At 46.0% G+C, this 27,061-nt stretch overlaps 4 protein-coding genes across 6 annotated transcripts in view; 2 read left to right on the top strand and 2 right to left on the bottom strand.

Moving 5' to 3' along the window:
- The window catches only part of LIPH (lipase H), a 43,891-nt gene extending 42,451 nt beyond the window's left edge, over positions 1-1,440 (top strand). For 2 of the 3 annotated variants that reach the window (XM_036243732.1, XM_036243733.1), the window contains exon 10: positions 317-1,439. In XM_036243732.1, the coding sequence (XP_036099625.1) occupies positions 317-404 (88 nt within the window). In that variant the 3' untranslated portion in view covers positions 405-1,439. Of the gene's footprint in view, positions 1-316 lie in introns of all 3 variants that reach the window. The other variant, XM_036243731.1, reaches the window with a different exon arrangement.
- Positions 1,441-4,649: 3,209 nt separating this feature from the next.
- LOC118616938 (60S ribosomal protein L21-like) lies at positions 4,650-4,997 on the bottom strand. Its single transcript, XM_036242498.1, has one exon. The coding sequence runs from the start codon at positions 4,995-4,997 to the stop codon at positions 4,650-4,652; it is 348 nt and encodes a 115-aa protein (XP_036098391.1).
- Positions 4,998-7,112: 2,115 nt separating this feature from the next.
- Positions 7,113-14,690, top strand: TMEM41A (transmembrane protein 41A). Its single transcript, XM_036242949.1, has 5 exons — positions 7,113-7,302; positions 8,769-8,922; positions 10,924-11,085; positions 11,445-11,583; positions 13,219-14,690. The coding sequence occupies exons 1-5, from the start codon at positions 7,184-7,186 to the stop codon at positions 13,437-13,439; spliced, it is 795 nt and encodes a 264-aa protein (XP_036098842.1). The 5' UTR covers positions 7,113-7,183; the 3' UTR covers positions 13,440-14,690.
- A 6,217-nt stretch (positions 14,691-20,907) lies between these two features.
- The window catches only part of MAP3K13 (mitogen-activated protein kinase kinase kinase 13), an 83,335-nt gene continuing 77,181 nt past the window's right edge, over positions 20,908-27,061 (bottom strand). The window contains exons 12-14 of the mRNA XM_036243161.1: positions 25,086-25,156; positions 22,213-22,510; positions 20,908-21,373 (exon numbers count right to left, since the gene is read on the bottom strand). Of these exons, the coding sequence (XP_036099054.1) occupies positions 21,272-21,373; positions 22,213-22,510; positions 25,086-25,156 (471 nt within the window). The 3' untranslated portion in view covers positions 20,908-21,271. The remainder of the gene's footprint in view (positions 21,374-22,212; positions 22,511-25,085; positions 25,157-27,061) is intronic.

Below are 27,061 nucleotides of genomic sequence, written 5' to 3'. Positions count from 1 at the left end.
CCAGGTTTGGTTCCCTCTAAGGGCACCTACCTTGGTTGCAGTTTGTCCCTGACCCTGATTGGGGTCATGTGGGTGGCAACCAGTCGATGTGTCTCTCTTACATCAATGTTTCTCTCTTAGTCTTCCTCCCTCTCTCCCTCCCACTCTATCTGAAGATGAATGCAAAAACAATGTCCTCGGGTGAGGATAAAACAACAACAACAAAAAGCCATAATTGCTAAATCATTTTATATCCTAAGGATATAATGCAAGTTATTTTATTAGAATAGGGTGTTTTTAGTATTTTACTGACAAGAATATTTTCTTATTTTTACAGGCCCCAGTTGTGTCGGTATGATCTTATACTGATGGAAAATACTGAAACAGTCTTCCAACCTATTCTTTGCCCGAAGTTGCAAATGTAACTGTTGTCAAGACACATGAGCACCAGTAACATCAAGAAAGCTATGACAGGCTGTTTTAAAGCTTCACCTTCCTGACCTTTTCCTCGAGGCACAAAAAGTACAGAATAACCAGGGTTTTTCCAATAGTGTCCTATAGATGGCACATTGCAAAATGTCAAATGACTTTGGATTATAGAACAGTCCTGGGAAAGGAGTCCCTAACTAGGGCAAGTCTGAAATAGTCAGGCCCCAGGCCGCCCAGCGCCTGGTCTGGCTGTGTCCTGGGGCTCGTCTGTTCCGCTCTGTGATTCTGCTGCTGATCACGCAGGCAGTTCAGCAGGACGAGCATCTTAAAGGGAAGGACTGGCTGGAGACCTCACTTTGGACTCGACTCCACGTTCCCTGTGCCAAATTCCTCCAGGTGCCTGCATGTAGAAGGGAATGGAGACTGACCTACCTCACAGGGCTGTTGTGTGGGTCTTGGAGGCAAGTCTGTGAAGGGTTCTTTGAAATCCCATGGTTGCCACATTCATGAGTGATTTGATAAATGTGAATATGCTTTTATTTATTTTAATACGGCTTATCTAATATGCAATAAGAGAGCTATTTTTTATCAACGCCAACTTCTCTCTTGGGCTGTTAACTTTGGGAAGGCAAGAAAATCACACCCCTGGCTTCCCACCTTCTCTAAAGTGGGAAAATTTTTATTTTTCCTTATTGCTAATGTAATCCATTATTATTGAGGGAAATTTAGAAAATGCACAGATGCAAAACGAATATATGCTATGCATAATCCCATTAGAGGTAATTAATGTGTGCCTTTGGGAATAATGCTAAATAACGTGTGTTGCTAACATGTAATTTCAAAGCACAAACCAGTTTGCTCTCGGAGCACTGGAAGCCTCCAGTTTGAGAAATTCTTAGGCTTGCTAAGAACTATTGTGTAAATCATGAATCTGGATCCACTACAGCAGCCAAGCCAGGAGGCCCAGAGGGCCAAGGCCAGCGAGGCTGGAACCAAAGGAGAACCATCTGTGGGGCCAGATGCCCAGTGCGGGGACAGAGCCAAAGGGGTGAGCACCATGCTTCCCACAGCTGTGGCCACTGCGGGAAGCTTCCTGTGATTCCTGAGTGTCACAGGCTTGGTGGCTTCCTCACACAGGTGATTTTCCTTCTACTTCTTTCTGTGAGAACAGCCCTTGTTGTAAAGAAATGGACTCTATTTCATAAATTATAGAACTCTAAATATATTCCTGTGTGGCGCATTTTAATATATGTAATACCGAGATTTTCACTTAAGTGAGAAATGCCTGTGGTGAATGACTGAACTCTGAAAGAAGTAAGTCTCAGCGACGGTCCTGCCCACTTGGACGTTTTATCACCCTTCCTCCTCCTTCCCACGTTCCCTCAGCCATTGTGGATGGAGAGATCAGTATGCTCTAGAACCTGATTTTCTTTAGTTTCATTTGCTCTGCATTCTGATGAGCACAGTCACTTCTTCATCTTCCTTCCCTTGCCTGGTAGGCAGTGGGTCAAAACAATAGCAAGAAAGTGCCAGGAATAGCATTTCTGTCATTTATAAACTCCTTGGACCAGTGGTGTCCCTCATCTTCTTCTCTTGGTGCCCCCTAGCTTGGTACCTTGCTCACTGTGGACCAGTTGGATGGATGGATGAATGGGTAAATGAGTCAAGGAAGGAAGGAAGTTTGTTCACTGGAGTGGAGATGAGTTTCAGTGAGTTTGATATAACAGTGGTCAGGAGAAATGAAGCCAGTCCAGACATGTCCCTGGGCGGGGCTGCAGCTGTCCTTTGTCAGGCTGCCTGGGCATGTCCTATAAATGAATGGCCTTGATGGAGGTGGGTGCAGCCTGCAGGTGGTGCACTGGCTGGTTAGAGTGGGCTCTACAGGTGTTGGATTGGCACCAGGAGAAATGTGGAGACTGAGATCAGAGTGGAGGTGGGTTGGGAGTGGGGAACACAGTCCAGAGCTTCCTCAAGCAGACAAGTCGAGTAGGAGGAATCAGAACAGGAGTGTTCAGGGTGGGGGTGGTGGCTAACTCAGAGGCAGCACGCAAAGGCTTGGGAGTGAGCCTGTAGGGAGTTGGGGTTGCATTTCCCACCTCGTGTTGGCTGAATCCCACAACCTTCAGGTCTCCTTGCTGGAGTTTTCTATGGGCTCTGACACTGAGTACCTATGGACTTCTTTTCTAACAATCTTTCTTGGGCTTTCTGGACACCTTTCCTCCCCACCTCCATTTTTCATCCAACATCCCTGAATGAACCACTTGGTTCTCTTTCACTGGCTCCATTATTTCCTAACCTGGCTTTTGACCTCAGTTTTCTCTCACAAAGGTACTGGAGGGTAGGAGACCAGACTCTGTGTTGGCTGGTGTTGCCCTCTATCGACTTAACTCTTCCTAAGCTTCCATTGCTCGGACTGGAAAGTGGAGCTGTTAAGAGTCCCTGATTCATGAGGGTTGTCATATGGAATAAATACATCCTTGCATGTAAAATGCTTACTGTGCAGTCTTCGATGTAGTAAGTACTCAGTGAATGTCAGCTGCCATTGCTTCTCCCCTTCCCTCACTTCAGCAGACAGATGACATTGAAATCTGAAGGTTCAGTCTGAGCTCTGAATTGTCACCTGCTTGTAGAGAGGCAGTACAGGGCAGAGACAAGTGCAGGGACTCTGGAGGGGCAGACAAGGCTGAAGTCCTGCTCAGCACTCGCAGCTGTGGACTTCGCAAAGTGACTTCATCTGAACACCTGCTCATCTACTCATTCCTAAGTGGGATAGCGACACTTGCTTCTCTGGGGTAGAACATGCTTTGCCGTGTCTGTTTCCTCCATGGCACCTACCATGTTCTACAATTCTATCTTTCTCCATGCTCTCTCCCAACCAAGGGACAGTAAAGTCCTTAAGAGTAGGATCCCTGCCTTCTTGTTCACTACTCTGCTCGCGGCCGCAGCACACGGTGCACACAAGCTCCATAACACTAGTTTCTCATTCACTTTCTCTCCTCCTATATTCCTTAGACTTCTGAAAGTCAACATGTACCAAACTAGTCATTTCCTTGCTAGACCTGACCTATTAATTTAACGAATATTTATTAAGTGCCAATTCTAAGCAAGCACAGGGCTATGGGTCAGAACAGATGAAAGATGAGAAAGTGTCTCATTTGTGGAAATGTTTTTGTTTTTGTTTTTAATCCTCACCCGAGGACAATTTTCTATTATTTGTTCAGATAGAGTGGGAGGGAGAGAGAGGAAGAGACAGAGAGAGAGAGAAACATCGACGTGAAAGGGACACATTGAGTGGCTGCCTCCTGCACGACCCAACCAGGGCCGGGGACAAATTGCAACCAAGGTACATGCCCTTAGCGGGAACCAAACCCGGGTCTCTCTGGATTGTAGGCCGACGCTCTAACTGCTGAGCCAAACTGGCCAGGGCTCATTTGTGGAAATGTTTACTGTCTACGGAGAGATGGATAGGGCACTGGATCACAGTATTTGCAATAATAGAAATAGAGACACTTCACAGAGAAGGAGCCCCAAGCATAGAGAAGTAACACTTTTTTTTTCGGACGGTGGGAACTGGAGGAGGCTTCTCAGTGGAAATGACAATTGCCTTGGTTGTTGATGGAAGAGTAGGAATTTTCCAGGCAGAGAGGACTGCCAGATGGAAGGAATAGTATCGTCAGAGACATGAACTAACATAGTGCATGTTCAGCAGGAATGGGGGGCTTAAGGGGAGAAAATTTACCCCCATTTTTTAAAATGCAAAATTTCAAACATATACACATAGAGAAAATGGTATAAAATCCACCTCCATTTGCCATCATTCAGCTTCAATTATCAATTCAGTGGACAATCTTGTTTATTTATATCCCTACCCATTGAACTCCATCCCTTTTTTTTTTTTTAGGACACAAAATTTTCTTTAAATATTTCTTTTAGGGAGGGGATATCACACTTCTACTCAATTAAGAGAAATATTTTTTAAAAACAGTACAGAGGTTTTCTATTTTTATTTTATTTATTTATGTTTTACTGATCTTTTAGAGAGAGAAGGAAGAGAGAGACAGAAACATCTATGTGAGAGAAACATCGATTGGCTGCCTCCTGCACACCCCCTACTGAGTATCAAGCCAGCAACCCGGGCATGTGCCCTGACCGAAATCGAAGAGGGACCTCTCAGTCCATGAGACGATGCTCAATCCACTGAGCCACACCGCCTGGGCAGTCCTTTATTTTTTTTACACTTATCAGGCCATGAATTCATAGGGAATGGGTTCCAGCAGCTCAGGCTGCTTTCCACTGGTTCTCACAAAGTGAGCTTCTCTGGGTGGAGCAGGCTGATTCAGGTGAACCCAAGTAACTTTCTCCTTGGCTTCCTTCTTTTTCTGATCAGTTTCCTTCACACATTTCAGGAAACTATAATGGCTGTTAGAGTGCTTAATCTGCTCAATATGTACATTAATTCTCTTGGCAGGAATCTTGCCCATAACTTGTTTGTTTACAACAATGTCCACCACATGCTGGGTAACACTGTAGACTTGTCCAGTTTTGCCAAGAGAACATTTGTGGCGCATTCTTTTTGGAACAGTGCCCATTCCCTTGATGTCTACAATATCACCTTTCTTGTAGATTCACACGTGTGTGGCCAAGAAACAACTCCATGTTTTCTAAGAACGTACAGTGCATAGCGAGGTGTCTCTCCTCTTTCCTTCTGTGTTGGTCATTTTGGCGAACTATTGCAAGATGGTGGTTGTAGCCGAAAGAAAGGCCTATCCCATTATTTAGATGCAAATCTCAGATGTTAAATAATTTCATTCATAAACGCGTTAGTATTTTGAAAACATAAAGTGTATGCTTTTATTTTCTTCTCACAGATGAGTCATACTCTAACACTGCAACTTCTCTATCTGGCTACTGAACTGTGTCAAGATATATAGAGTTGCCTCCCTCTTTCAGGAAGCTACCTAGTGTTGCATTTGTGACTATACCATAATTGACCTCACTAGTCCCCATGTGAGGAGCATTCAGGTTGTTCCCAATCTCTTAACATCAAAGCAAAGCCAAGAGAATACCTTTGAATATACCTCTTTGTCTATCTAAGGGCATAGCTATAGGTTAAATTTCAGGATGTGGAATTGCTAGGATGTTGTACCTTTTGAATTTTGACAGATGCTCCCTATTTAGCCCAAGAGGTGCTTTGAATGTTATGATAAAGGCTTATACTATTCTTGAGTCCTCTGTGTCCCTTCTCCATTTAATGAGTCATATGTCCTACCAACTCAACTTCTCCCAGCTTGCCCCTCTTCCTCTCTTCATTCCCACTGCTGTGGTCCTGGCTCAGGCCTGCATCCTTTATCATCAGGAGAGTTGCAACTATCAACTCAGAATGGATTCTAACCCTAAAACAGGAACTAAATCATTCTCTTGCTTAACCACTTCTGCTGATGTTTCACCATATACAATATTTAAAAATCCAATTTCTTTTTTTTTTAATTTATTTTTTTCTTTATTGATTTTAGAGAGAGAGGAAGCGAGAAGGAGAGAGATATAGAAACATTGATGAGAGAGGACATTGATTGACCACCTCCTGCACGTCCCCCACTGGGGATTGGGCCCACAACTTGGGCATGTGTCCTGACCTGAAATTGAACCGGCGACCTCTTGGTGCATGGGTCGATGTTCAGCCACTGAGCCACACTGGTTGGACTAAAAATCCAATTTCTTAGTCTGCCTGCCTTTCAGTGCTTTCTAATTTGTCCCTAACTTCTCACTCATTTTTCATACAGCTTAGACTTCACTAAATCTGGACTCTGGTGCCTTACTTGGGCCCCCACCTCTCTCTCTCCCTTCTTTCTCTGATATGGAAATCTTGCTCAACATTTTTTTTTTTTAAATCCTCATCGGAGGATATTTTTCCATTTTTTATTCAGATGGAGTGGGAGGGAGAGAAAAGGAGAAACATCGACGTGAAAGGGGCACATCGAGTGGCTGCCACCTACACGCCTCAACCAGGGCCCAGGACAAACTGCAACCGAGGTACATGCCCTTAGCGGGACTGAACCCAGGTCTCTCTGGACCACAGGCCAACGCTCTAACCGCTGAGCCAGACCGGCCTTCACTTTTAAGGTAACTTCAAGCCCCACCTCCACGCAGTGTAGAGCAACTAGCTGAGGACCCAGAATGACTTGGATTCTAATCCTGACTTTCTTTGGGGGGCTGTCAATCCTGAGATTCAGAGTTTTCGTCTGTTAAATAAAGTCAACCTTGTTGTGAGAATTAGAGTAGGCCTCAAGACAAGGTAATTCTGATAATTTCCGTGATCACTGTGACAGTCTCCCGCACACAACCGGGGCCCATGTCTCTACCGGGGCTGCATTTGTGCGTTACCGCTGGTTGTGGCCAGGACTGTCTTGACCACTACCAGACTGCAAGCTCGCTGTGGGCAAGACTGTGATTTACCTCTGGATCTCCCAGCACCTGGCAGAGAGCCCTCAAATAAATGAAGAAAGAGACAGAGATAAACGTTAAGAAAAAAAAAAGGCGAAAGAAGGATAAACGCGCTGAAAGGGCCTAGACGACAGGTTTCCGCTGGAATCTGGGCCCAGGGCCAGGAGGGCGGAGTCCGGGCCGGGCCGGGGCGGGGTGGGGGCGGGGCTCGGCGCGGGCCCCGCCTCTGTCCGTCGGCGAACGCGTTCCCCGGGCTCCGTCCGCGCGCAGAGGGCTGCTCGGCGCGGGCTCCAGGCTCCTCCGCGGCCCGGCGGGTCCGGGTGCGGGCGCCGACATGCGCCCCCTGCTCGGCCTGCTCCTGATCTTCGTCGGCTGCACCTTCGCCTTGTACTTGCTGTCGACGCGACTGCCTCGCGGGCCGACACGGGGCTCCGCCGAGGAGGCTGAAGGCAGGTGCGTGGCGGGGCCGGGGTTCGGAGACACCTTCGAGGATGGGGTCCGGGAGTCGGAGATTCGGTTCCCGGATCGGGGGCGACGGGGATTTGGGGTTCTAGGACAGGGGGTGGGGGTCTGGTATCCGGGCCGCGTCTACACGTCCCGGGCAGGTGGGTGATGGGAGCCGGGCCGGCCCTGGCTGGGACCTGCGTGCAGCCGGCGCGGGTGTGCGGTCCGGGCCCGCGGCCGAGCCTCTGACTGCCCCGCGCCCTGCTCGCGCTCCCCCGCTTCCCGGCTCAGCCCCAACCCCCATTTGCAGCCGACCTCGCTCCTGTCTGGACCCGCAGTCCTATTTCACGACTGCTTTTAGCCTCCCTCCATCGTCCTCTCCACCCCACCTCACTTAGGTCTACCGATTCGGTCTTCAGGTGAAACGTTGCATGGACTACTTTAAATTATCCAAGAATTAATTACAGGGTCCGCTCCTCTTCCTGGCTGTCGCTACTGTTCCCTTTCTCATTGCCACTGGGTGAGGCGGGAGGCGGTGTGATACCGACCCGGCTGGTTTGTCCTGAGTGCTGCTGTTTGTCAAGTTCGTGGGAGTATGCCTGGCGCAGCACTGAGTCAAGGATATTACTGATACATGAATATTAGGACAATTGTTTTCAGTTACTGTATTCTTTTGCTGTAGCTGAGAAGGCTTTGCTGTGAGTGTCAGATACGCTAAGAGAACATTTTGAAAAGAACTGGGGTGGTTTGCTCGTAATTGATCATTGGTGCATTCAAGGGTTGTTCAGATAGATAGATGGCAGTGGTAAAGGAGACTTTACACTGCAACCCTTGTTCAGGAATCAGAGTGCATTGAGGACCAGATAAAGAGCAGAGTGAAAAAGCAGGCTCTTTGAAAGGGTTGGTTTCAAGACAGACATTTTATCAAGAAGGTTATGTTTATGGTGCAGGACAAATATACTTTCCCAGAGAACCTTTAATTGGCATGTTACTGTCTGATAAAACAGTTGTTTTACCTAGTAACGCAGGAGCAGTGTGAAGTTTGAATTGTCCTTGGTCTCTTGTGAGGCATGGGGGTGCTCCCTGAAAGGAAGCCAATTTAGTATTTGCCTGGAAATTAATCCATTTGCTTCATAAGAATAGATCATAAAACCTGAGAGCTGAAAGGGAACTTAGTGATTATCTAACACCAAGCCTCATTTTTCAGATAAGGAAACTGAGGCCCAGGGACTAGCCCCCGATCACACAGCTGGATAGTAGCAGAGTTCAGATGCTAAGCCAGGTCTCTTGCTCAAACCAGGGTTCTTCGTCTGCTCTGCTGTGTTGTATCAGGCTCCCATTTTGTGTGTATCCCCAGTAGACCAGGTGATGAGCACATTTATAAACCTACATTGGAAAGATAACACCACGAGTAATTTTCATAGGTACTAGGTTGATCTGGACTCATGTTGCCATCTGCTTTTCCAAATCCCCAGGTCACTGTGGTTCCCCTCTGACCTGGCCGAGTTGCGGGAGCTCTCCGAGGTCCTTCGAGACTACCGCAGGGAGCACCAGGCCTACGTGTTGCTGCTCTTCTGCAGTGCCTACCTCTACAAACAGGGCTTTGCCATCCCTGGCTCCAGCTTCCTGGTCAGTGCCCCGCCAGCCTTCTGTGCCTATCAGAAAGCCACCTTCTTCTGTCTTTGTAGAGGGGTCCTTACGCTGCAAATCACCCAGTCCAGAGGACAGACTACTGTGACTACCATTTTTTGACAGCTTCTCCTGTGGCAGGCACTGTCCTAGTTGTTTAACCTGCATGACCTTATTAATGCTCCCAACAGCCTTATATGTGGGGAGAGGTTTGGTAACTGTCCAAGGATACAGGCGAGGAAGGGGTAGGGCTGGGGTCTACACCTACTTCCACCCTGTCCCACAATCTGCTTTTCCTCTCAGGTATGCTGCTTTTGTTTCTAAGGCATTGAGAGCCACAGAGCACTGTCCTTGAGACACACACATGTACCCTGGGCTGGGTCAACTCTTCCTCCGCACAGCTCCTATGATGTTCTGCATTTTGGCACTGTTTGATTTTTTTTAAAATCTGTTGTTTGAGGGACCTAAGTCCTTCTGATCAAGCCCTCCCCGCCCCCCAATCTGTTTCCTCCATTAGTCTGTGAGGATGCTACCCGTCAGTTGCCACCTCAGGTTATACAGAATAATCTGTGCTCCCCTCCCAGAAGCATTTTAAACTGGCATGGGTGGATTTGAATCCCAGCTGTGTAACCGTGGGCAAACCATTTAACTTCCCCAAACCTGTTTCCTTGTATATAAAACAGGATACTCCTACATTGCCCCCTAGGGTTGTTGCATGGGAGGATTAACTGAGACAGTGGGTATAGAGTGGCTGGCATGGTGATGGTGCCTGGCACACAGTGGCCCTCAAGCACTTGTTGAATGATTGTGTGATGGAGCAGGAGATCCTGCTTCTCTTTCCTGCCCCAGCATGTTTTCTCTACTGCAGGTTTAGGCTGGATCTGCATAAGCAGTGTGTTGGAAACTGGAAGAAAAGCAAATTGTCCATGCCAAGGAGAGATGGGAAGTGTGTGATGTTTGAGGTCAGGGGCTGACTCCTTGGGTACCTGCCTTCCCACTGAGCCGATCCCTCGTTAGGGCAAAGAGCCAGCCGCCAGCTGGTGGTGAATCTCGTCTCTGCCTAGTGTGATCTTGGGCAAGATACTTAGTCTCTCACCCTGTAGAGTAGGGTAACGATAGTACATGACACAGGGTCATGGTGAGGATTAAATCAGACGTGTAGTCAAGCACTTATCACTCACTTCCAAGTTCTCCTTTTACTTTCTGTCTTGGAAACCCAGGTTTGACAGGATGATGTTAATCAGCCAAATTGCAGTTAGGAAGTATTGGCTTGCTTTTTCATTTTTATTAACCTAAGACTTTTTTGAGTGTCATCTAGATCTCTGGTCAACATGAACCCCCAGCATTAGCATACCACACAGATGTAATTCCAACAGAAAGCAAAGAAATAAGACATTTTATATAGCTGGTGTGGTCTTACTGTGGGAAAATTCATAGTTTGTGTTTGTTTAAAATGGTAAAAATTATTTGTGGGTTTCATCTCTGCCTTCTTGGATCACCCATGTTTGCAGGACATACCACGGCCCACGTGGGAGGCTGAGTGCAGTCTACTCCCATTTTCTCAAATGATTCTCTCCGAGGTTTTAATCCTCATCTTTGTTTTAAAGGTGAAGAGAACAAAACCAGGGTTGTAGTTCTCAGCTCTTTCATCACTTTTCTTTCTTTTTTTAATAGGTTTTTTAGAGAGAGAGGAAGGGAGAAATAGAAACATTGTTGAGAAAGAAGCATTGATTGGTTGCCCCCTGCACACCCCCTACTGGGGATGGAGCCCTCAACTGGGCAAATGCCCTGACCGGGAATTGAACTGGGCACTTGGTGCATGGGACAGCGCTCAACCGACAGCCACGCGGCCGGGCTTTCATCACTTTTCATTTACATCTTTAAGATGGGAATTGGGTTTTGGCCGGGAGGGTGGAGGGAACCTGTGACTCTTGACCTCCAGGATGAGGTGACTGGTAGCTGCCAGATGTGCTCATGGCTGAGGGTTTGTTTTCTTTGCAGAACGTTTTAGCTGGTGCTTTGTTTGGGCCATGGCTGGGGCTTCTGCTCTGCTGTGTGTTGACCTCGGTGGGTGCCACATGCTGCTACCTGCTTTCCAGTATGTTTGGCAAACAACTGGTGATCTCCTACTTTCCTGATAAAGTGGCCCTCCTGCAGAGGAAGGTAAGGGGAAGGGGTACATCTGAGTGTTGGGCTTCTGTTAGAGTCACCTCGGGAACTGAGGGGGGTGAGGGGCAGGGACTTCCCACAGTGCTCTTCCACCCTGTGTCTCCAAGAGGCACGGACTTGGGATCAAACCCCAGCTCCATCATTACCAACTCTGTGACTTGAGTCAGGTTCCCGACTTCTCTGAGCCTCAGGTGCCTCTATTGTAAAATGGGAAACAGTCTCTACCCTGGAGGGTTGTTGGGACATCTGGGACAGAATTTGTAAAATATCTAGAACAGTGCCTGGCACCAGCAAATTTTCAATACCTGGAGACTTTCTGCTTCCTAATGGCCTTGTGTCTTCTTTGGCTACAGGTGGAGGAGAACAGAAACAGCTTGTTCTTTTTCTTACTGTTTTTGAGACTTTTCCCCATGACACCGAACTGGTTCTTGAACCTCTCGGCCCCGATTCTGAACATCCCCCTTGGGCAGTTCTTCTTCTCTGTTCTTATCGGTAAGAAGCTGATGGAGTAAGTGAGTCTTCCGTTGTCATGCTGGGGACTGCCCTGGGTTAGCCACATGGCCACGTGCCTGCCTCTCAAAGCACAGGCTCGTGAGGAGCATCTTCTAGTCTTAGCTAAAATCCCGATCTCAAGTCTACTCAGGCTTGAACAAGAAACCTCATAAAAATACTTCTAGAAAAAGTAGGAATGTTCATTCTACAACTACATTTGATGTCTCTCATGGGCCAAGCACTGTGCGAGGCATTGGGATGAGAGGAGTAATCTGTAAAGCACATGCCTTGGCCCATGCTAGGTGCTCAGTAAATACCAGCTGGAAAAGCAGGCTTGGAATGAGGGTATGTGGGCAAAAGAAACAGCAGAGACAGAAGAAAGGAATAAAGCAAAGGACTTCCGGTCTGGCTTTGGCCCCTGTTTTAATTAAGATCTGCCTTAGGAAGAGCTGGGACCACTGAAGTTCCTTCTTGCCTTTTGACAGTTGTGTGACCTTCAGAAGCTACTTACCCTCAGTGGGCCCCTTGGCCAGGTGAGGGGCTAGAGCAGTGTTTCTCAAAGTGTGGGCCTTGGACCACCTTTATCAGAACGGTAAAGTGCTAACATCCTGTTCAGTCAGTGACTATATTTTTCTCCACACCGGAAGTAAACCATTCTCTAAGCCTAAGGCAAGGATTGCCTCTCTTAAGTCTTCTTTAGAGCGTGGAGGGAAAGAATACTTGGGGCTTCTAGGTCACACATAACAAATCTGTGGTTGAGCAGCTGCTATTAATAGTGGATTCTTGAGAGAAATTGAGATCTTACAGCAAAATCTGCCACAGTTAATTCTGGTCGTATCGGCTTTCAGACAGAGTGTCTTAATGCCTCAGTGAGCAGCCTGTGAAAGCCTTTGTGGCACAGCTTGGAAAGACTGTGGAGACCAGAGTTGCAGTCCCCCGCTCCCTACCCTTGGCAAGCTGTGCAGCGACCTTGAGTGGTCTGTGATCTTGTGGTGTCCTCTATAGAAGAGGGGTGGATTCTCAGGGGGCCCAAACCAATCAGAGCAGGGAGGGGAGAGGCGTTTGAATGCAGGTTCCCGCTGCTCCACTAGACCCAGGTAACCAGAATCTCGGGTGGAGCCCGGGATTTGTTTGTATCAATGTCACCAGCCTGATAGCTTCCATTCAGACTTTTGGGGTCCAGTGAATTTGATGACTGCTTAGAAATAGAAGAGAACATGAAAAGAAGTACTTCTAAGAAACTGTGGGTTTTCATGTTATGCACACTAAATCTAATGCTGGTGCTTCTCCTTACTTGGCTCTTGGCTGCTCAGAGCCAACTTTGGGGCCCACCTCCAGCAAGTGGGTGAACCTTACGCATTTTTGTCCTAATTCTACTACCTTATTTTCTTCTGCACTCATTTTGTTTTTCCTGTTAAAATCTTTTAAATATTATTGTAGTATGTGTATTTTTGTACACCATCTCAAGTCCTTTTGTTAAACAAGGCAGGTGTGTGTGGGAAGTGAAGAAAGGAGGGGAAAAGTAGAAAAGAAGGGAAAGAGGTAGTATGGTTAGGGGTTAGGAGCTGGGGGGAAACCACACCTGTTCTTTCCTGCGCCCCTCAGTAATGGGCTCTTTCCCTCGTCTTCTTCCAGGTTTGATCCCCTACAACTTCATCTGTGTGCAGACAGGCTCCATCCTGTCGACCCTTACCTCTCTGGATGCGCTTTTCTCCTGGGAAACTGTCCTTAAGCTGTTGGCCATCGCTCTGGTGGCCTTAGTTCCTGGAACCCTCATAAAAAAATTTAGTCAAAAAGACCTGCATTTGAATGAAACAAGCAGTGCCAACCATCTAAACAGCAGAAAGGACATGTGATCTGGATTTTTGGGTTGCATGTCCCTGGACTCTATTGCTCGTGTGTAATGGGTATGGTCCCTTACAGCCCTTCATTGTTTTTTAATCACTCTCAACAGGTAGTTTGGACTGTGCTCTAGAAGGGGAATTATATCAGGTTCTCAAACTTGCCATGAGTTAGTAGGACACTCTGTGAAATGGATAGCTTCTTAGAAAACCCTTTTTATATTTTATTGAATAACAAGGAACTCGGGATAGTCTGCTGTATGTGCCTCTTGCCAAGCCCGGAGCTGCCTCGGGAGAGGATGCCGGCTGTCCTTGTCCAGAGTGCCTCGTCTGCAAAGTGATAGGCTGTTGTGACTGGTGTTTGTTCTCAGTGTAAATGATGACATGTGAACCCACATCACTGACATCACTCTTCATCTTGTTAGTCAAAGAGTGTTTCTTCTGTACTTTTTGGTGGATGACCTACCTCTTCCATACACCAAGAGGAAGAAGCTGACAAACTGCTTAGATCGTCTATGTATAGCTCAAGTGCACAGTGGTTTCTGCGATGCTCTCTATGTTCAGACCCACTGATGTTACCATATATGACACATTTCCTCTTGGTTGTGTGGCCTGACAGCTAAGCTGATTGCAAACGGACTATTAAATATGAATGAGCAAACTCCATATGTTATGTCCTGGAGAAATTCTTATCCATCTGGATAGTGCAGGGCCCTTGACACCTGAACCAAATGACCATCAGCGCATTTTCTCATCTGTCCCCTCTGTGTGGAAATCCCTCTTCCTCCTGCCAGGAGAATGAATCCACTACTCTCGGACATTAGCCATTGTACCCTCTGGATGTTTTTCCAATTTGTCATTTGCCGAGAATAACAGGAATAATTATATTTTACCTTTTAATTCTAAGAGAACTTGGTTTTGGGTTACTTGGTTGTGTTCTGTTTGTTGTCTGTGGCTGCTGTTGCTTCCTATAGCAGCAGCATTGGATTGGCACAGACCCGGGTTAATGCTTCCAAGGACAGAAGGCCCTCGGCACCTAAACGGACCAGCTCTGGGGTCCTGTATCCGACAAGAGTAACTCATCATTTCTCACCAGAACTGTTGCCCTGTGGCAGGATCTGCTGGGTTTTTTATTTGGCTTGGCCAAGAATCTTGCCAAGGCTTTAATCTAGGCAGAATGTTCTACATGAGTTCTTGAGAATATTCATTCTTGAGAATGAATTCCCAAGCATTGTTTTTTGGACTCATATGATAAAACAAAACAAAACAAAACAAAACAAAAAACCCCACAAGAACTTAATTTTTAAAGGTGTTGCTTTAAAAGAAGCTTGGTAAGGGTGGGGCTGAAGAGGAGCCCTACTGGACTTTGAAATCCATGGCTCTTTGTTCCTGGACTAGGGGGAGGGACGAGAAACAAGGAAGCTTTCCACACATTGTCCTTTATCAGGACCCCTAGATTGCTCTCTATCCCCCATCCCCTGTGATCTTGCAACAATGTGCCTTATCAGTGTGAGTTTACAGGCAAAGCAATTTCCCAAATAAATGTATATAAATGTTCTGTGTGGTATGTGTTTGTACATGTTGCTAACTTCCAGTTCCCCTTGCAAGTGGGAGTCAGGAGCTGCTGAAAGTCAGACAATTAAAAATGGTGGTTTAGCCCTGGCCGGTTTGACTCAGTGGTTAGAGCATCGGCCCATGGACCAGAGAGACCCAGGTTCGGTTCCTGCTGAGGGCATGTACCTCGGTCGCAGTTTGTTCCTGGCCCCGGTTGGAGTCGTGTGGGTGGCAACCAGTCGATGTGTCTTTCTCACATCGATGTTTCTCTCTCTCTACCTCCCGCTCTATCTGAAGATAAATGCAAAAATGTCCTCGGGTGAGGATTGAAAAAAAAAAAAAGGTGGTTTAGCTCTCCACTCTCAGGCATTTTACCACTGTTATTTTTTTTGGAAGCCACATTTTAATTTTTACCTTTTCCCTCTCTGTGCTCACTTTATAGTGGGGTCACTAGTAACACTTAGTAGCTATAAGATGGGCGGCAGGGAAAGCCATCGGGAGGAAGCAGAGGCCTGTCCAGGCTATGACAATGATCAAGAAGAGACTCTAACAAAATAAAATAACTGATGTGTCTAATGCAAGAGCCACAGAAACCAGCTTTCCCATCACCTATTTTCCCCGGCTGCAAGAAACCCAGTCCTGTGAAGTCTTCCTTTCCCTAAGTTCTGACAAATGCTGACATTCGTGAAGGCAGCTCTCAGGACACAGCCAGAAGCGTTAGAAAGACGACCATAAAACAGTGAAGTACGCTTTTTGTTTAATTCCATGCATTTGTTTGCTTTGATAGTCACTCTTGTTCCCATTGCTGTACAGTTGTTCGGTACAAAGGGAACCGGCATCAGAAACCAACACTGTGCAGGGGAACTAACAGTCCCGGGGACCACAGGGGAGACGGGAAGGGTTCCATTTTGAGACTTGGCCACAAAAAAGTTAATTTTCTCCAAACTGATAGGGAACTCGAATCATTGCACTAGAGAATCAAAGTGAGTCTTCCCAATTCCAGAGTTTGAGAAGTGGTCACTCTGGAGGTGACGAGCTCCCCAGGTGACATGGTCAACAGGGACGTCTTCCTCATAGCGTGCATTCTGACGGGTTCCCTCCAGCATGCAAGCGTGGGAGGACCCTGCCTGCATGGTCCCTGGGCAGGAGCCAGGAGCCGGCATTCCCCTGGGTGCCCTGAAGTGGCTCTAAGAGAGGAGGTCTGATTCTGCCAGAAGTTTCCTTGTGGTGGCCTTGCCATCTGCTCTATGAAATCCTACCATCATGCTCTGGTCATGCGACATTTAATCAAAGCCCTAACTCCTTTGGGGTAACCCTCTTTCCCAGAGCAGTGATTTTAGAGCTCCCCACTTCTGCCACACACACCCCCAGAAGTGTTCCCAGTGCCACGGGGCCCTCTACATGGCAGCCTAGTTCATTCCATTTGAATAGGTGCTTGCTTATTGGCTGTAACATGCAAACAAGCAGACTAATGTGTGCTGGTCTGTGAGGTTGGTAACATTGGTGGTGTGAATATACTAGGACATTTATTCCATGAAATCTGCAGAGGAAAAATGCTACCTGGAAGGGCACTAAATTCATACTGACAAGTCAAGGTCTTAAAAAAGAATGTCACATTGTTTTGATACATTAGTCTCACAGAGTCAAAGGAAGAATAAGGTCATGGGGACTTAACATATTAACTTTGTGTACAAAAGGTGAGGGAGGAACATGCTTATTTAGCACAATGAAATGATGTGAATGAAGAAACACACTTTGGAATTCAATTTGTCGGTCATTGGAGATGATCCCATTGGAACTGTAGTCCAGAAGGGCAGGGGTGCAGCATGTGGCCTTTTTCCTGCCAGGGGTGCTGCCCCCTGAGAGCCACAGGGTGGGATTCATAAGAACATTGGTGTGATCCTGTCATTTTCCCATCAGGGCTAACTCCAGATCTCAAACTACCGTTAGGAAATTAATTACAGCTTAGAGCTAGGATGGCAAACCCCTCCCCTTGCACAATACTTCTAACCGAGTGGTGGTTCATGAGCTTAGAGCTGGGATGGCAAACATCTCCCTCGCACACCACTTCTAACGGAGCAGTGGTCGCTCCCAGTGCTGTGTTGTGAGAGGTGCTGAGGCTGTGTCCAGGCTCAGCAGGAAAGAATGTAGTGATCAGTAAATAACCTTGGTCTTGGGTGTTGAGAGCGTAGATTGTAGGTGCTGATATGTGGTAGTATTTTGGCTTCTGGCTTAGTGGCAGAACAAAATCCAGCAACACACTATACTGCAGAGCAGAGCAGAGCCGGAGTTCCCAGGGTTCTAAGTATAATGTTCTATTTTGGAGACTTCGCTTCCAGGAACTTCAAGTAGGGACACTTTAAGGGGAAACCAATGAGACATAAGGAGATGGGGGGAAAGAGTAAATCATTTGATCATCAAGGGTGCATTTACTCTGAAAGGATGTCAGTGCTCCACAGTGAGAGGGTATTTAAAATTGGGTTGGTACCAGGAAAAACAAAACCATCAAATCTAATTACTTAGGGTAAGACGGAAATTTAGCACAAAGAGGTCCTGAAATGGATGTTCAGTGTTTATTGAATTCTACTAAAAATATCCTTAATTCTTGAAGGATGGGTTTGTTGATACTGAAGTTTTAAAATATCTGACTTCAAGTAGGCCATACCAGATCACCTTACAGCAGAGCTAGCACCTTCACTGTTCTGGGTAGGTGCTCCCCACTAGGCGCTCACATGGTCTTCCAAACGGTCTAAATTCTAAGGTATATTATAATTTCAAAGTGGGTGCAGGCTTCTCAGTTTCCCTGCTAAACAATTTAAAGAGCAATCGTCCTTATTCAGAAGACATGATCTATAAATAGATGGAAATCAGAAACAAATGCCCACCTGCAATACAAATTAAAACTGGTTATCTTGCAGTCAGTCAAAAACAGATGCTAAATGAATGTGGACATTCATCCCAAGGGAGTTAAACTCTCAATCAGCAATGAAGCTTGGAATCACAGTCCTGTGAGGTTCTTCAAAGCACTGATGCACAGTCGTCAGGACTGAGGAATTAGCTCCTCAGTTCCCTGAGCTCTTGATTCAGTGCTCTTACAGAGGAGTTCCCAAAGAAACACACCAATTCAGAATTCTCCTGGGGACCTCAGGCAGGCAGTAAGGGGCAAGGCTGGGATAAAGACATTTCTCTTTTTAACCTAAAGACACTGTTCTTTTCTGAAGTCCCTAGTCATTTCTACTGAAAAATAAAAATGTTTAATGTGGAACTTTATTAAACTCTTGACAATACAGTGAATGACTGAAGATCCAAGGCTATATACTACCCGGACATGCACACAATAGCCAATCCAGATAGGTATATGGCATTGTCATAACAGATGGTCAAGATGGGAAATCTGAAAACTTATCGAAAGTTTGGGGCATCAGGTGGGCGTCTTCTAGGAAGATGTGACTAAAAGGTGCCACCATAGGTGGGCAGAAACTGGACTAACTGAAGTGTCAGTGTTTTATGTTGGACAGAAAGAGGACACGGAGTTGCAGCCTCTCTTTTCCCAGAAGGAGTGAACCAGAGAGACTCACAGTATAGTGTGGTCTAAGTCAGAGGATGGAAAAGAGGGCTCTTCAAGGTGGTCCTTTTCCAGCCCTACGAGCCTCTAAATGACCGAGCCTTTGTAGAATTTCTCTAGTCGTATTATAGATGACATCACAACTAGGCACTGTATGTCATGCCATATATATATATATATATATATTTTTATTTTTTTTTCCTTTTTTCCCCCCAGTTTTCCTGCTACTCCCAACCAGGAGAAAACAGGTTGGCTTGGTGGGATCTGGCAGGAACGCAAGGACAAGCTAGGCTACCAGTCCTTGGGTTGCTAACCCGTGGGCCCCATGCAGAAAGTCTCCGGGTCTGTGCCTCAGGGCATTAAATAATTCTCTTTTTGCTCCTACTGTAGTCTCATGATTTTATTTCTTAAGAAACTTGAGAAAGTTTACAGCCTTTGAACTATTTAGCCATCCACTCAGTCATCTGCCCACCCAGGAGGTTTCATGATCAAGTCAAAATCACAATGTATCCATTGGGCTGCAGGGCAGAACACCATCCTCAGATGATTGTTGCTGTACACAGAAAATGAGGGGATGCACCTAAGATGAATACTGGAGAGCTCCCAAGTGGCAGTTCCATTTTCATTCCTTCATAAAAATCATAAAAATTTGTGATAATTCATGGTTAGCAATAAACACAGTCATTGTGCTACACTGTAAACCACACCTTCTGATCGACAGAAAATGAGAATGATAATAACTATTATAAAATAAAATAACAATGATAATAATGCCATAACTTAAGATCTTTCATGTAGTCCAGCTACAGAATTTATACAAAATGGAATAATTTAATGCAAACAATACTGCTGTCTGTATAAGTTAGACATTTTCCTTCATCTTACTTAAGAGCTATAAATTAAAGACACTAAATTTTAAATTAATATCTCAACATAAATTGTAAACAAATGGAGGGATCAAACAAGCAAAAGGAACTGCTCTAAATTCCCTCCTGCCTTTCCTTTTTGGCTGATGCAGTTGTGACACCCAGAGGAGGGCGATGTGTTCGCCCTCGTTGGAAAAGGTTTAATATCAATATGTGTAAGTCTTTCCTAACGTCCAACACGATGCCATGTCAGAGTCTAGCCATCGTCTTCAGATCTTGGGCCTAGAGACGTTGCGTGACAGTAATCTATCTTGGAGACAGAGAAAGGAACTAGGCCAACATCTGTTTTTACGGAAAATTCTACTTAGAAATAGGCTTAAAGCTGAGGTACCATGCAGTACCTTGGGATGCTTTTCAGAGCCCATGACCCTGGACAGGAAGGACTTCATGCTTTGGACAAGGTAAAATCTTCCCAATTGTGGCTCAGCATCAGTTGTTCTTTCCACAGATCTGCAAATCCTATTACTTAAAACTGCACTGATCCTAAGAGAAGTGAAATACATTTCACAAATAGCATGTAACAAAAATGCTGCTGTGGTGGGAGGGGGGATGCCTTTTGCAAGTTGCTTATTTTGCCCTTATTCTGAGAGTGGAAGCCAGTCACTAAAGCTTACAGGATAGAGTGGGTTCACGAATAAAATCAAGGGGATGGGTTGGGATTGGACGTTGGACAGACACACACGTCCTAGCTGCCTTCAGAGTCTGTTCTGCGTGAATCAAAATGACTGTAGTAGACGGGCAACCTGGTCCCAGAGCAGGGCGCTTCCACCTTCTCCAGGAAGCTGAAACGAGATGTTCTGACCACGTACTTTTACAAACCCCACATCTGCTTTTCTAACACTGTTGTCAATTTCCTCTTCCTCTTATCCTTCTCTCCTCCTGAGCCCTCCCCTTCTTCCCAAAGGAAGTGGTAAACAAGTGGAAAAGAAATGGCTACAAGAAAATGGCACATTGGTCAAGGTAACACATTTGTCAAGGCAATGACAGCATTTAAAAGGTAAATATTTGTCAAGGAAGGTTTGACTCCATCTGTAAGTCTCACAACCAAATGCTGCTTAAAATAATTTTTTAAAAAATGAAGCCAGTTTTCACATATAGTTTTCTTTTTCCTCCTAGAGGAAGCACATGCCCTCGAAGACCTTGGGTGCAAGTATCTGGTCACCAAACTTTTCTAGGTCATTTCCGTCACCCATCGGATAAGCTGGTTGAACTTAATGTGGTCTGTCCACAGGTTACCTGGAATTGTGTTCCTTTAGCTGTCCTTTGTTTTCTGAAATGCTCAACATGTCTTGCTCTGGCTCTTCCTCAGTCACTTATGGCCAAAAGAACTGGTCCCTGTTCAGGTAGCAATGGTACCTCTTGGCCCCACAAATTCCCAAGAACGTTGCTCCTAAATTCCACTTCTTTCTTCCTTCCTTTCTCTCTCTCTCTCTCTTTTTTTTTTTTTTTGCAAGAAATTTTTGTCTCTCTCTCTCTATCATATATAGTTCAATCTTTACAGTACAAAGTGTTAAAATGTCAAACAAAAATAAATATCAATGTTACAGTAGCTAGAATATTCAATAAAATAGATCCCTGCCATTCTTGATTGAAATGTTCAGTGAGACTTAATTTCATTTGGATATTTTTTCCAGAGATTTGCGAAGTCTCATGTTCCTGTTATTGCAGCTCATTTCTAGGGGTAAGAAAGACGGGGTAGCTCTCTTCCCAGACAGAAAAGCAGGGAGAGAGTGGGAAGGATCGGGGGAGGGGGGCTCTGAAATGCCAGCATTGTCGTGACATCTTCAGGAGGTGTCCTCTCATTACCAAGTAGCAGAGCTGTAGTGTTTATTGGTCCTCACTGTGGCATCAGAACACTCCCCATCTGAAGAGTCACAGTCTGATTCTTCAAACTGCATAGGATTCTGCAAAGTCAAGACAAAATAAAACCTTCATTCATTTCTGCAGTCACTCAGTAAAGACTGAACACCTCCCACATGACAGGCATCGGTGGGTAAGGGGGCTACAAAGATAGATGAGACCAGGTCCTGTCCTTGCGGGGCTTATGGAAAAAGAAGACATGTAAAGATGATGAACATGATGATGACAATGATAACAGGACCACCATAGCCCCTCTGTATAGCATTGACTATGTTCCAGGCCCTGCTGTAAGTGTTTTACATCTATTAATCCATTTAATCCTTACAACAACCCCGGGAGATAGATGCTGTTATCATACCCATTTTACAGGTAAGAAAACTGATCTATGGAGAAGTCAAGTAGTTTGTGAAACATCACACAGTAAGTAAGCGGAATGGTTGGGGTTTGCACCGAGGCAGTCAGATTCCAGGGTACACACTTTCAACCACTGTGCTCTCCGGCGTCCCGAAGGGCAGTACTGCATGTGAACTACAGTTTATATGTGCTATGAGAGCATCAGCAGGGGGCAGTGGGGACATGGACGAGGGGAGGCTCACACACTTAACCAGCTTCGGAGATGGAGCCAGGAGGAGGTGATGTTTGCGTTTAATCTCAGAATGTGTTCCTTACTGAGCACTTCTATACTTGTGCCTCTTCTGAAAGAGCTACCTGCATTTTCAGGAGCTCTGTCAATCTGTGCACTTTTACTTACTTCATGGAGGTCGTTGTCGTATCTTACATTCTCAATGATAATTGTAAAGGACTTCGGGACTTGAGCATGTTGTAACTCAAAAAGCTACAGGAAGGGAGCGGAGATGAGAGGGAAGGGAGGAGAGGCCCCCACCTCATAGCCACGTTCCTCCACGCACAGCTTGCCCAGAGACATCTGCGTCTTCACACGGCGCACGGCACACTCCTTGTCAGAGAGCCCGTCTGAGTGCGAGGATATCTCAATGGGAATCTCTGGCGTCTGGGACAGCAGGTCATCTAGCTTCTCTGCCAGGCGGTCTTCAAGTGTATCGGCTAACTCGTCGGGACTGTTCGAGTGGTCACTGGTATTTCCCTCCTCTCCATCAGACACAGAGAAATTCTCAGAGCTGAAGGTTGAATACGACTGGCAGCTTCTGATACAGCGATGGGGCCTAGAACCACAAAGAACCAGAGGAACTTACTCTCAGGAGCCACCACTTCCCTTACCTTGTCCGTCAATCATGCCCTGGCGAGAGGTCACCTAGTTTTCTTCTTGCCCTTCAGGGACAGTCAAGTCCAGATGGGGTGAAATTATTTAATTTGAAAGCCACCGAGATGGAAATTTATATGTTAATGTGGCTAAAGTCCAAAGTGGATAGCAACCACTGGTCTTGAAAAAAATCAGCTTAATCATACTGTGTATTTCTATGCATGGTACGTAAATGTTCAAAGTGAAATTATGCTTCTTACTCACAGAATCCCAGATTCAGTTGAAAGAGACTTGGGAGATTCTCTGGTCTGACTCATTTCCCAGATCAGAAAACTAGAGCCAGGGAAGGGAAGCGACTTGTCCAAGACCACACTGCTAGAAAAGGCAGAGCGGCGGCATGGGTGGTTCTATAGTCACTCCACTCAGTGTCCTTCTCTACCTCGCTCCACCCCAGCTGCGTGGCCCACTGGGCACGGCCGCCCGGGAAGGAGTGCCTTCCCCACCCCGTGACCCATTCCCAACAGAGATGAGCTTGGAAGGAACATTCACGCTGCAGCTGCGGGCACTGCCCAGCCAGTCAGAGGCTCATTCCAGTTAACACCTGGGTTTCACTCTGATACGGAAAGGTTTGGGGGGGGGGGGGGTGAGAGGAAAATTTGCAGAAGTTCCTCACTTCATTCCCATGGTTTACAAGTAGCCTAGTAAGTAAGAATGCTGTTAGCTTATACTGGCTTAAAAACAAAAGAACAAATAATAAAAGGAGACTGTCTTTTCCCTCTGGCATTGTCTGATCTTTCTGTATTTCTTAGTACAAAGTGATGTTGATGGCAGGTGACCTGATGACCAGGCCAGGTGGGAGGCTGGGGTGGGGGATCAAGGTCACCGGAAAAGAGCCAATGGGGAAAGGGAAGTAAGACTCACAACTTCTCAGTGCTGGTAATCCAGAAGGGAGACAGGGAGAAGAATAATAGAAAAAGCAAAACCAGGTGGTAAAAACATAAATATAATTTGCACCGTAGTAAAAAATGAAAGGTGGGAGGCCATTAGGTGGGCTGACTTCATGGTGTGTCATAGGAACACCATGTGATGCTAGCGAATGAGTTCGTTTTACTTAGACTCCATCTGGTTGCACACGAGAAAACAGTGATGAGGAGACAGTGAGGCAGCAATAGCTTCATGGCAGGAATAGCTCAGGAGATGAGAACAGAGTTCAGTTTTGTGCAGAGCGTGGGACCCAGAATACAATTTACCAAAGGACTAGGGGTGCCTTGGTTTGCAGGGAACTCTGTTTCTGGGCAGGTGCACAAACCTTCCAGGGATTCTTTGAGCTTTATGTTTAAAGAACAAAATGCCTATTAGCAGAAAAGGCCTCCCAGGAGGAAAACTACCTCCCCTACTCCTACATAGGAGCAGCTCTGTTCTAGACATAGGGGAGTGTGGTCCCTCTTTCATCCTACAAGCAAAATTAGTATCTCTGGCTAAGCAGGAAGCTCTTTCTAAGACTGAGTTGAAAGAGGACTCAACTCATCTAATCTAATGATAATGAATTAGAAGCCTAAAATCCAAGGCATGAAGAGTGCTATGGACTGAGGTGTGTACCTGCCCCCACCCCCCATTTCATATACTGAATCCCTAACCTCCAATGTGACTGAATCTGGAGATGGAGTCTTTTGTTGTTGTTGTTAATCCTCACCCGAGGATATTATTCCATTGATTTTTTAATTTTTATTATTTTTTTACATAGAGTGTGTGTGCGTGGGGGTGATAAACATCCATGTGAGAGAGACACATTGATAGGCTGTTTCCCGCATGGGGCCAGGGATCAACCCCGCAACCCAGGTATGAGCCCCTGACCAGGAATCAAACCTGAGAGTCCACAGGCTGATGCTCTAGCCGCTGAGCCAAACCAGCCAAGGCTGGACATAGGGTCTTTAGGAGGTAATTAGGGTTAAATGAGGTCAAAGGGTAGGGCCCTGATCCTATAGGATGTGGCCTTACAAAAAGAGGACAATATCTCTCCCTTTTCCCCCCTCCCCCCCCAAACATATGAGGACACAGTAAGATGGCTGTTGTCTGCAAGCCAGGAAGAGAGTTCTCACCAGGCACTTTGATCTTGGCTTCCCAGCATCCAGGGCTGTGAGAAACACATTTCCACTGCTTAAGCCACCTCGTCTAAGGTATTTTGTTATGGCAGCCCAAGCACACTAATTCAGGGAGGTACACCAGAAACCAATAAAATCATCCATAAAACACACGGCCATCCCTCATAAACTGCCCACTGTATTCTCAGCTGTAGCCTGGAATCTGTATTTATTATGCTCCTCATCTCGAAGTTCCTATGAAATGGATTCTGATAAACTGGGACTGGCGGTGCACAGCCAGTTGCCAGAATGTGGCGATGGGAAACCACCAGCACGGTGAGTCCAGGTTTCCGCACAAGGTGGCTATTAGAAAGTGACAGGCCATTGAACAGGAAGTGTGGCGGTCTCAGGGTTACCTGATCACACTGAGAGCAATCACGTGTTTGATGGTTTTACCTCTGTCTTCGAGGAAATTCAACTTCACTGTCTACTTCCCCTTCTTCCTCTTCTGAGGACTCATCTCCGCTCTAAGGAAAACAAGGAGAAGGAGTTTTATCTCTCTCTCTCTCCCACACCACACTCACACACAGTCCTTATAAAGATTTAATCGTCAAAAGGCAATGAGTAGTAGCTTGCTGAGTGTCATCTTTCAACACATATCTCTTCACTCATTCTTTTCCTGGGTGTCCATGGCGACAGGCCCTGCACTGGACGCTGGAAGACATACAGAACTGAGTAAAATGTTCCCTTTGCCCTCAGGGAGGTGAAGGCCTATGGAAGTGTCCAGAGGTGAGTGATCGAGAGGGGGAACGAGAAGAGGCCTTAGATTTGGGGGCAGTCTCGTGTAATCACTGTCACTGGTCTTCGTCTTAGAGACTTCCACCAAGAAGTGATCTTTCAATTGTTCAAAGCCCAGCAACTAGTTTTTCCCATTTTATGTACCAATCGCTTTTCCACTGATATTAGAGTTATTATGCTTGTATCATCTGCACTGCTAAGACATGCATCATTTGAGTCAGACCATATCTGGTACTGCACCCCTTACCTCACCACTACCACAGTGCTGCGGACAGAGCAGGGGCGTAGCACGCTATTGAGGCGGTATGTTGGCGGGGTAAGGGCCATCTGAGGCCTCGTGATTGCCAGGCTCTATGGTGGATCTGGAAGGCTGGGTAAGTGTCCTGTCTGAGCAGACAATCTCCCCTCAAAGGGACGATTCCACTTCTCTTCAAGTGCACAGGCACAGCCACACTAAAGCCAGCTGTCCTTTACCACAGCGGCACGATGCACTGGGTTACTGCAATCCCTGTGAAGCAGGTGACTGGGTCCAAGTAATTGAACCAAAGGTTGAAGATAATGGACTTTGAAGGTCAGTTCTAAATGTTGTCACTCTCACTCACTTGTCTTCTGTGCTTTCTGAGTAGGAAAGACAGGGATGGAGATATCTGACTGCTGAGATGAGCCCTTTACCCCAGAAGTAAACGTGGGAGTATGTGTCGGTAGAGAGAAGTTGGGAGTGCGGTTCTAATGAGACCAAACATATAAAATGAGCTACGTGGCCTGCAGACCCGCAGATGGCATCCTAACGGCATCAGAATGCTTCAAAGATACATGCCGGGGAATGGTTGATTGCTTAAGTGTTTCTTTTTGGGGTGACAAAAATACTCTAAATTAGTTGTGATGGTTGTACAACTCTGAATAAAAAGAATGAGTTGTCCACTTTAATGGGAGAACTGTATGGTATGTGAATTATACCTCAATAAAGTTGTTACAGAAAAAAATACATGTTACTAGCCACAGAGGTTGGGGAACAGAGAATAGATTAGCCCAAATCCACTCACCACCCGAAACAATTTAACTTCTGGAAATACTTAGTTAGCAGCAGCACTTTATGTGGGGGAGGGAATACAATTCTTTAGCTTTTCTGTCAAATATCTAGTTGACCAAGATATTCTCATTTACATTTTAGACCCTTTCATTCCTTCAACTAAAATCCTGAAGAATAATGATGATGATATGAAACAATACTTAGAATTGAGTGGATATCTACTGTGTGCTAAATGCTTTTCATACATCATCTTATGTTTAACTCATTAGCAAAATGAGCTCACATTTTTTGGAAGGTTGCAGGCCCTGTTCTAAATGCTTTATACATTTTAACTCATTTAATCCTCACATCAAGCAATGAGGCAGCCCCACTATTATCAGCCCTATTTTATAGACAAGGACACAAGTTCCATAGAGGTACTAAGTGGAAGAGCCTGGGTTTGAACTCAGGTCTGTCTGACCCCAAGCTCATGCTCATAACCACTATGGTGGACTGCCCCCAGCTAACAGACCCCAGGCAGCAAGTGGGCAAGGAGGCGAGGAACAGGTTTCAATGACTGAGAACTCGCCAGCTCATGATGGTTATTAATTAAAGCAGTGCTTTC

Source organism: Molossus molossus, unplaced genomic scaffold, assembly GCF_014108415.1.
Source record: "Molossus molossus isolate mMolMol1 unplaced genomic scaffold, mMolMol1.p scaffold_m16_p_5, whole genome shotgun sequence".
Taxonomy (NCBI): Eukaryota; Metazoa; Chordata; class Mammalia; order Chiroptera; family Molossidae; genus Molossus; species Molossus molossus.
The sequence above is the reverse complement of the archived record's forward strand: the minus strand, read 5'-3'. Positions and strand labels throughout refer to the sequence as shown.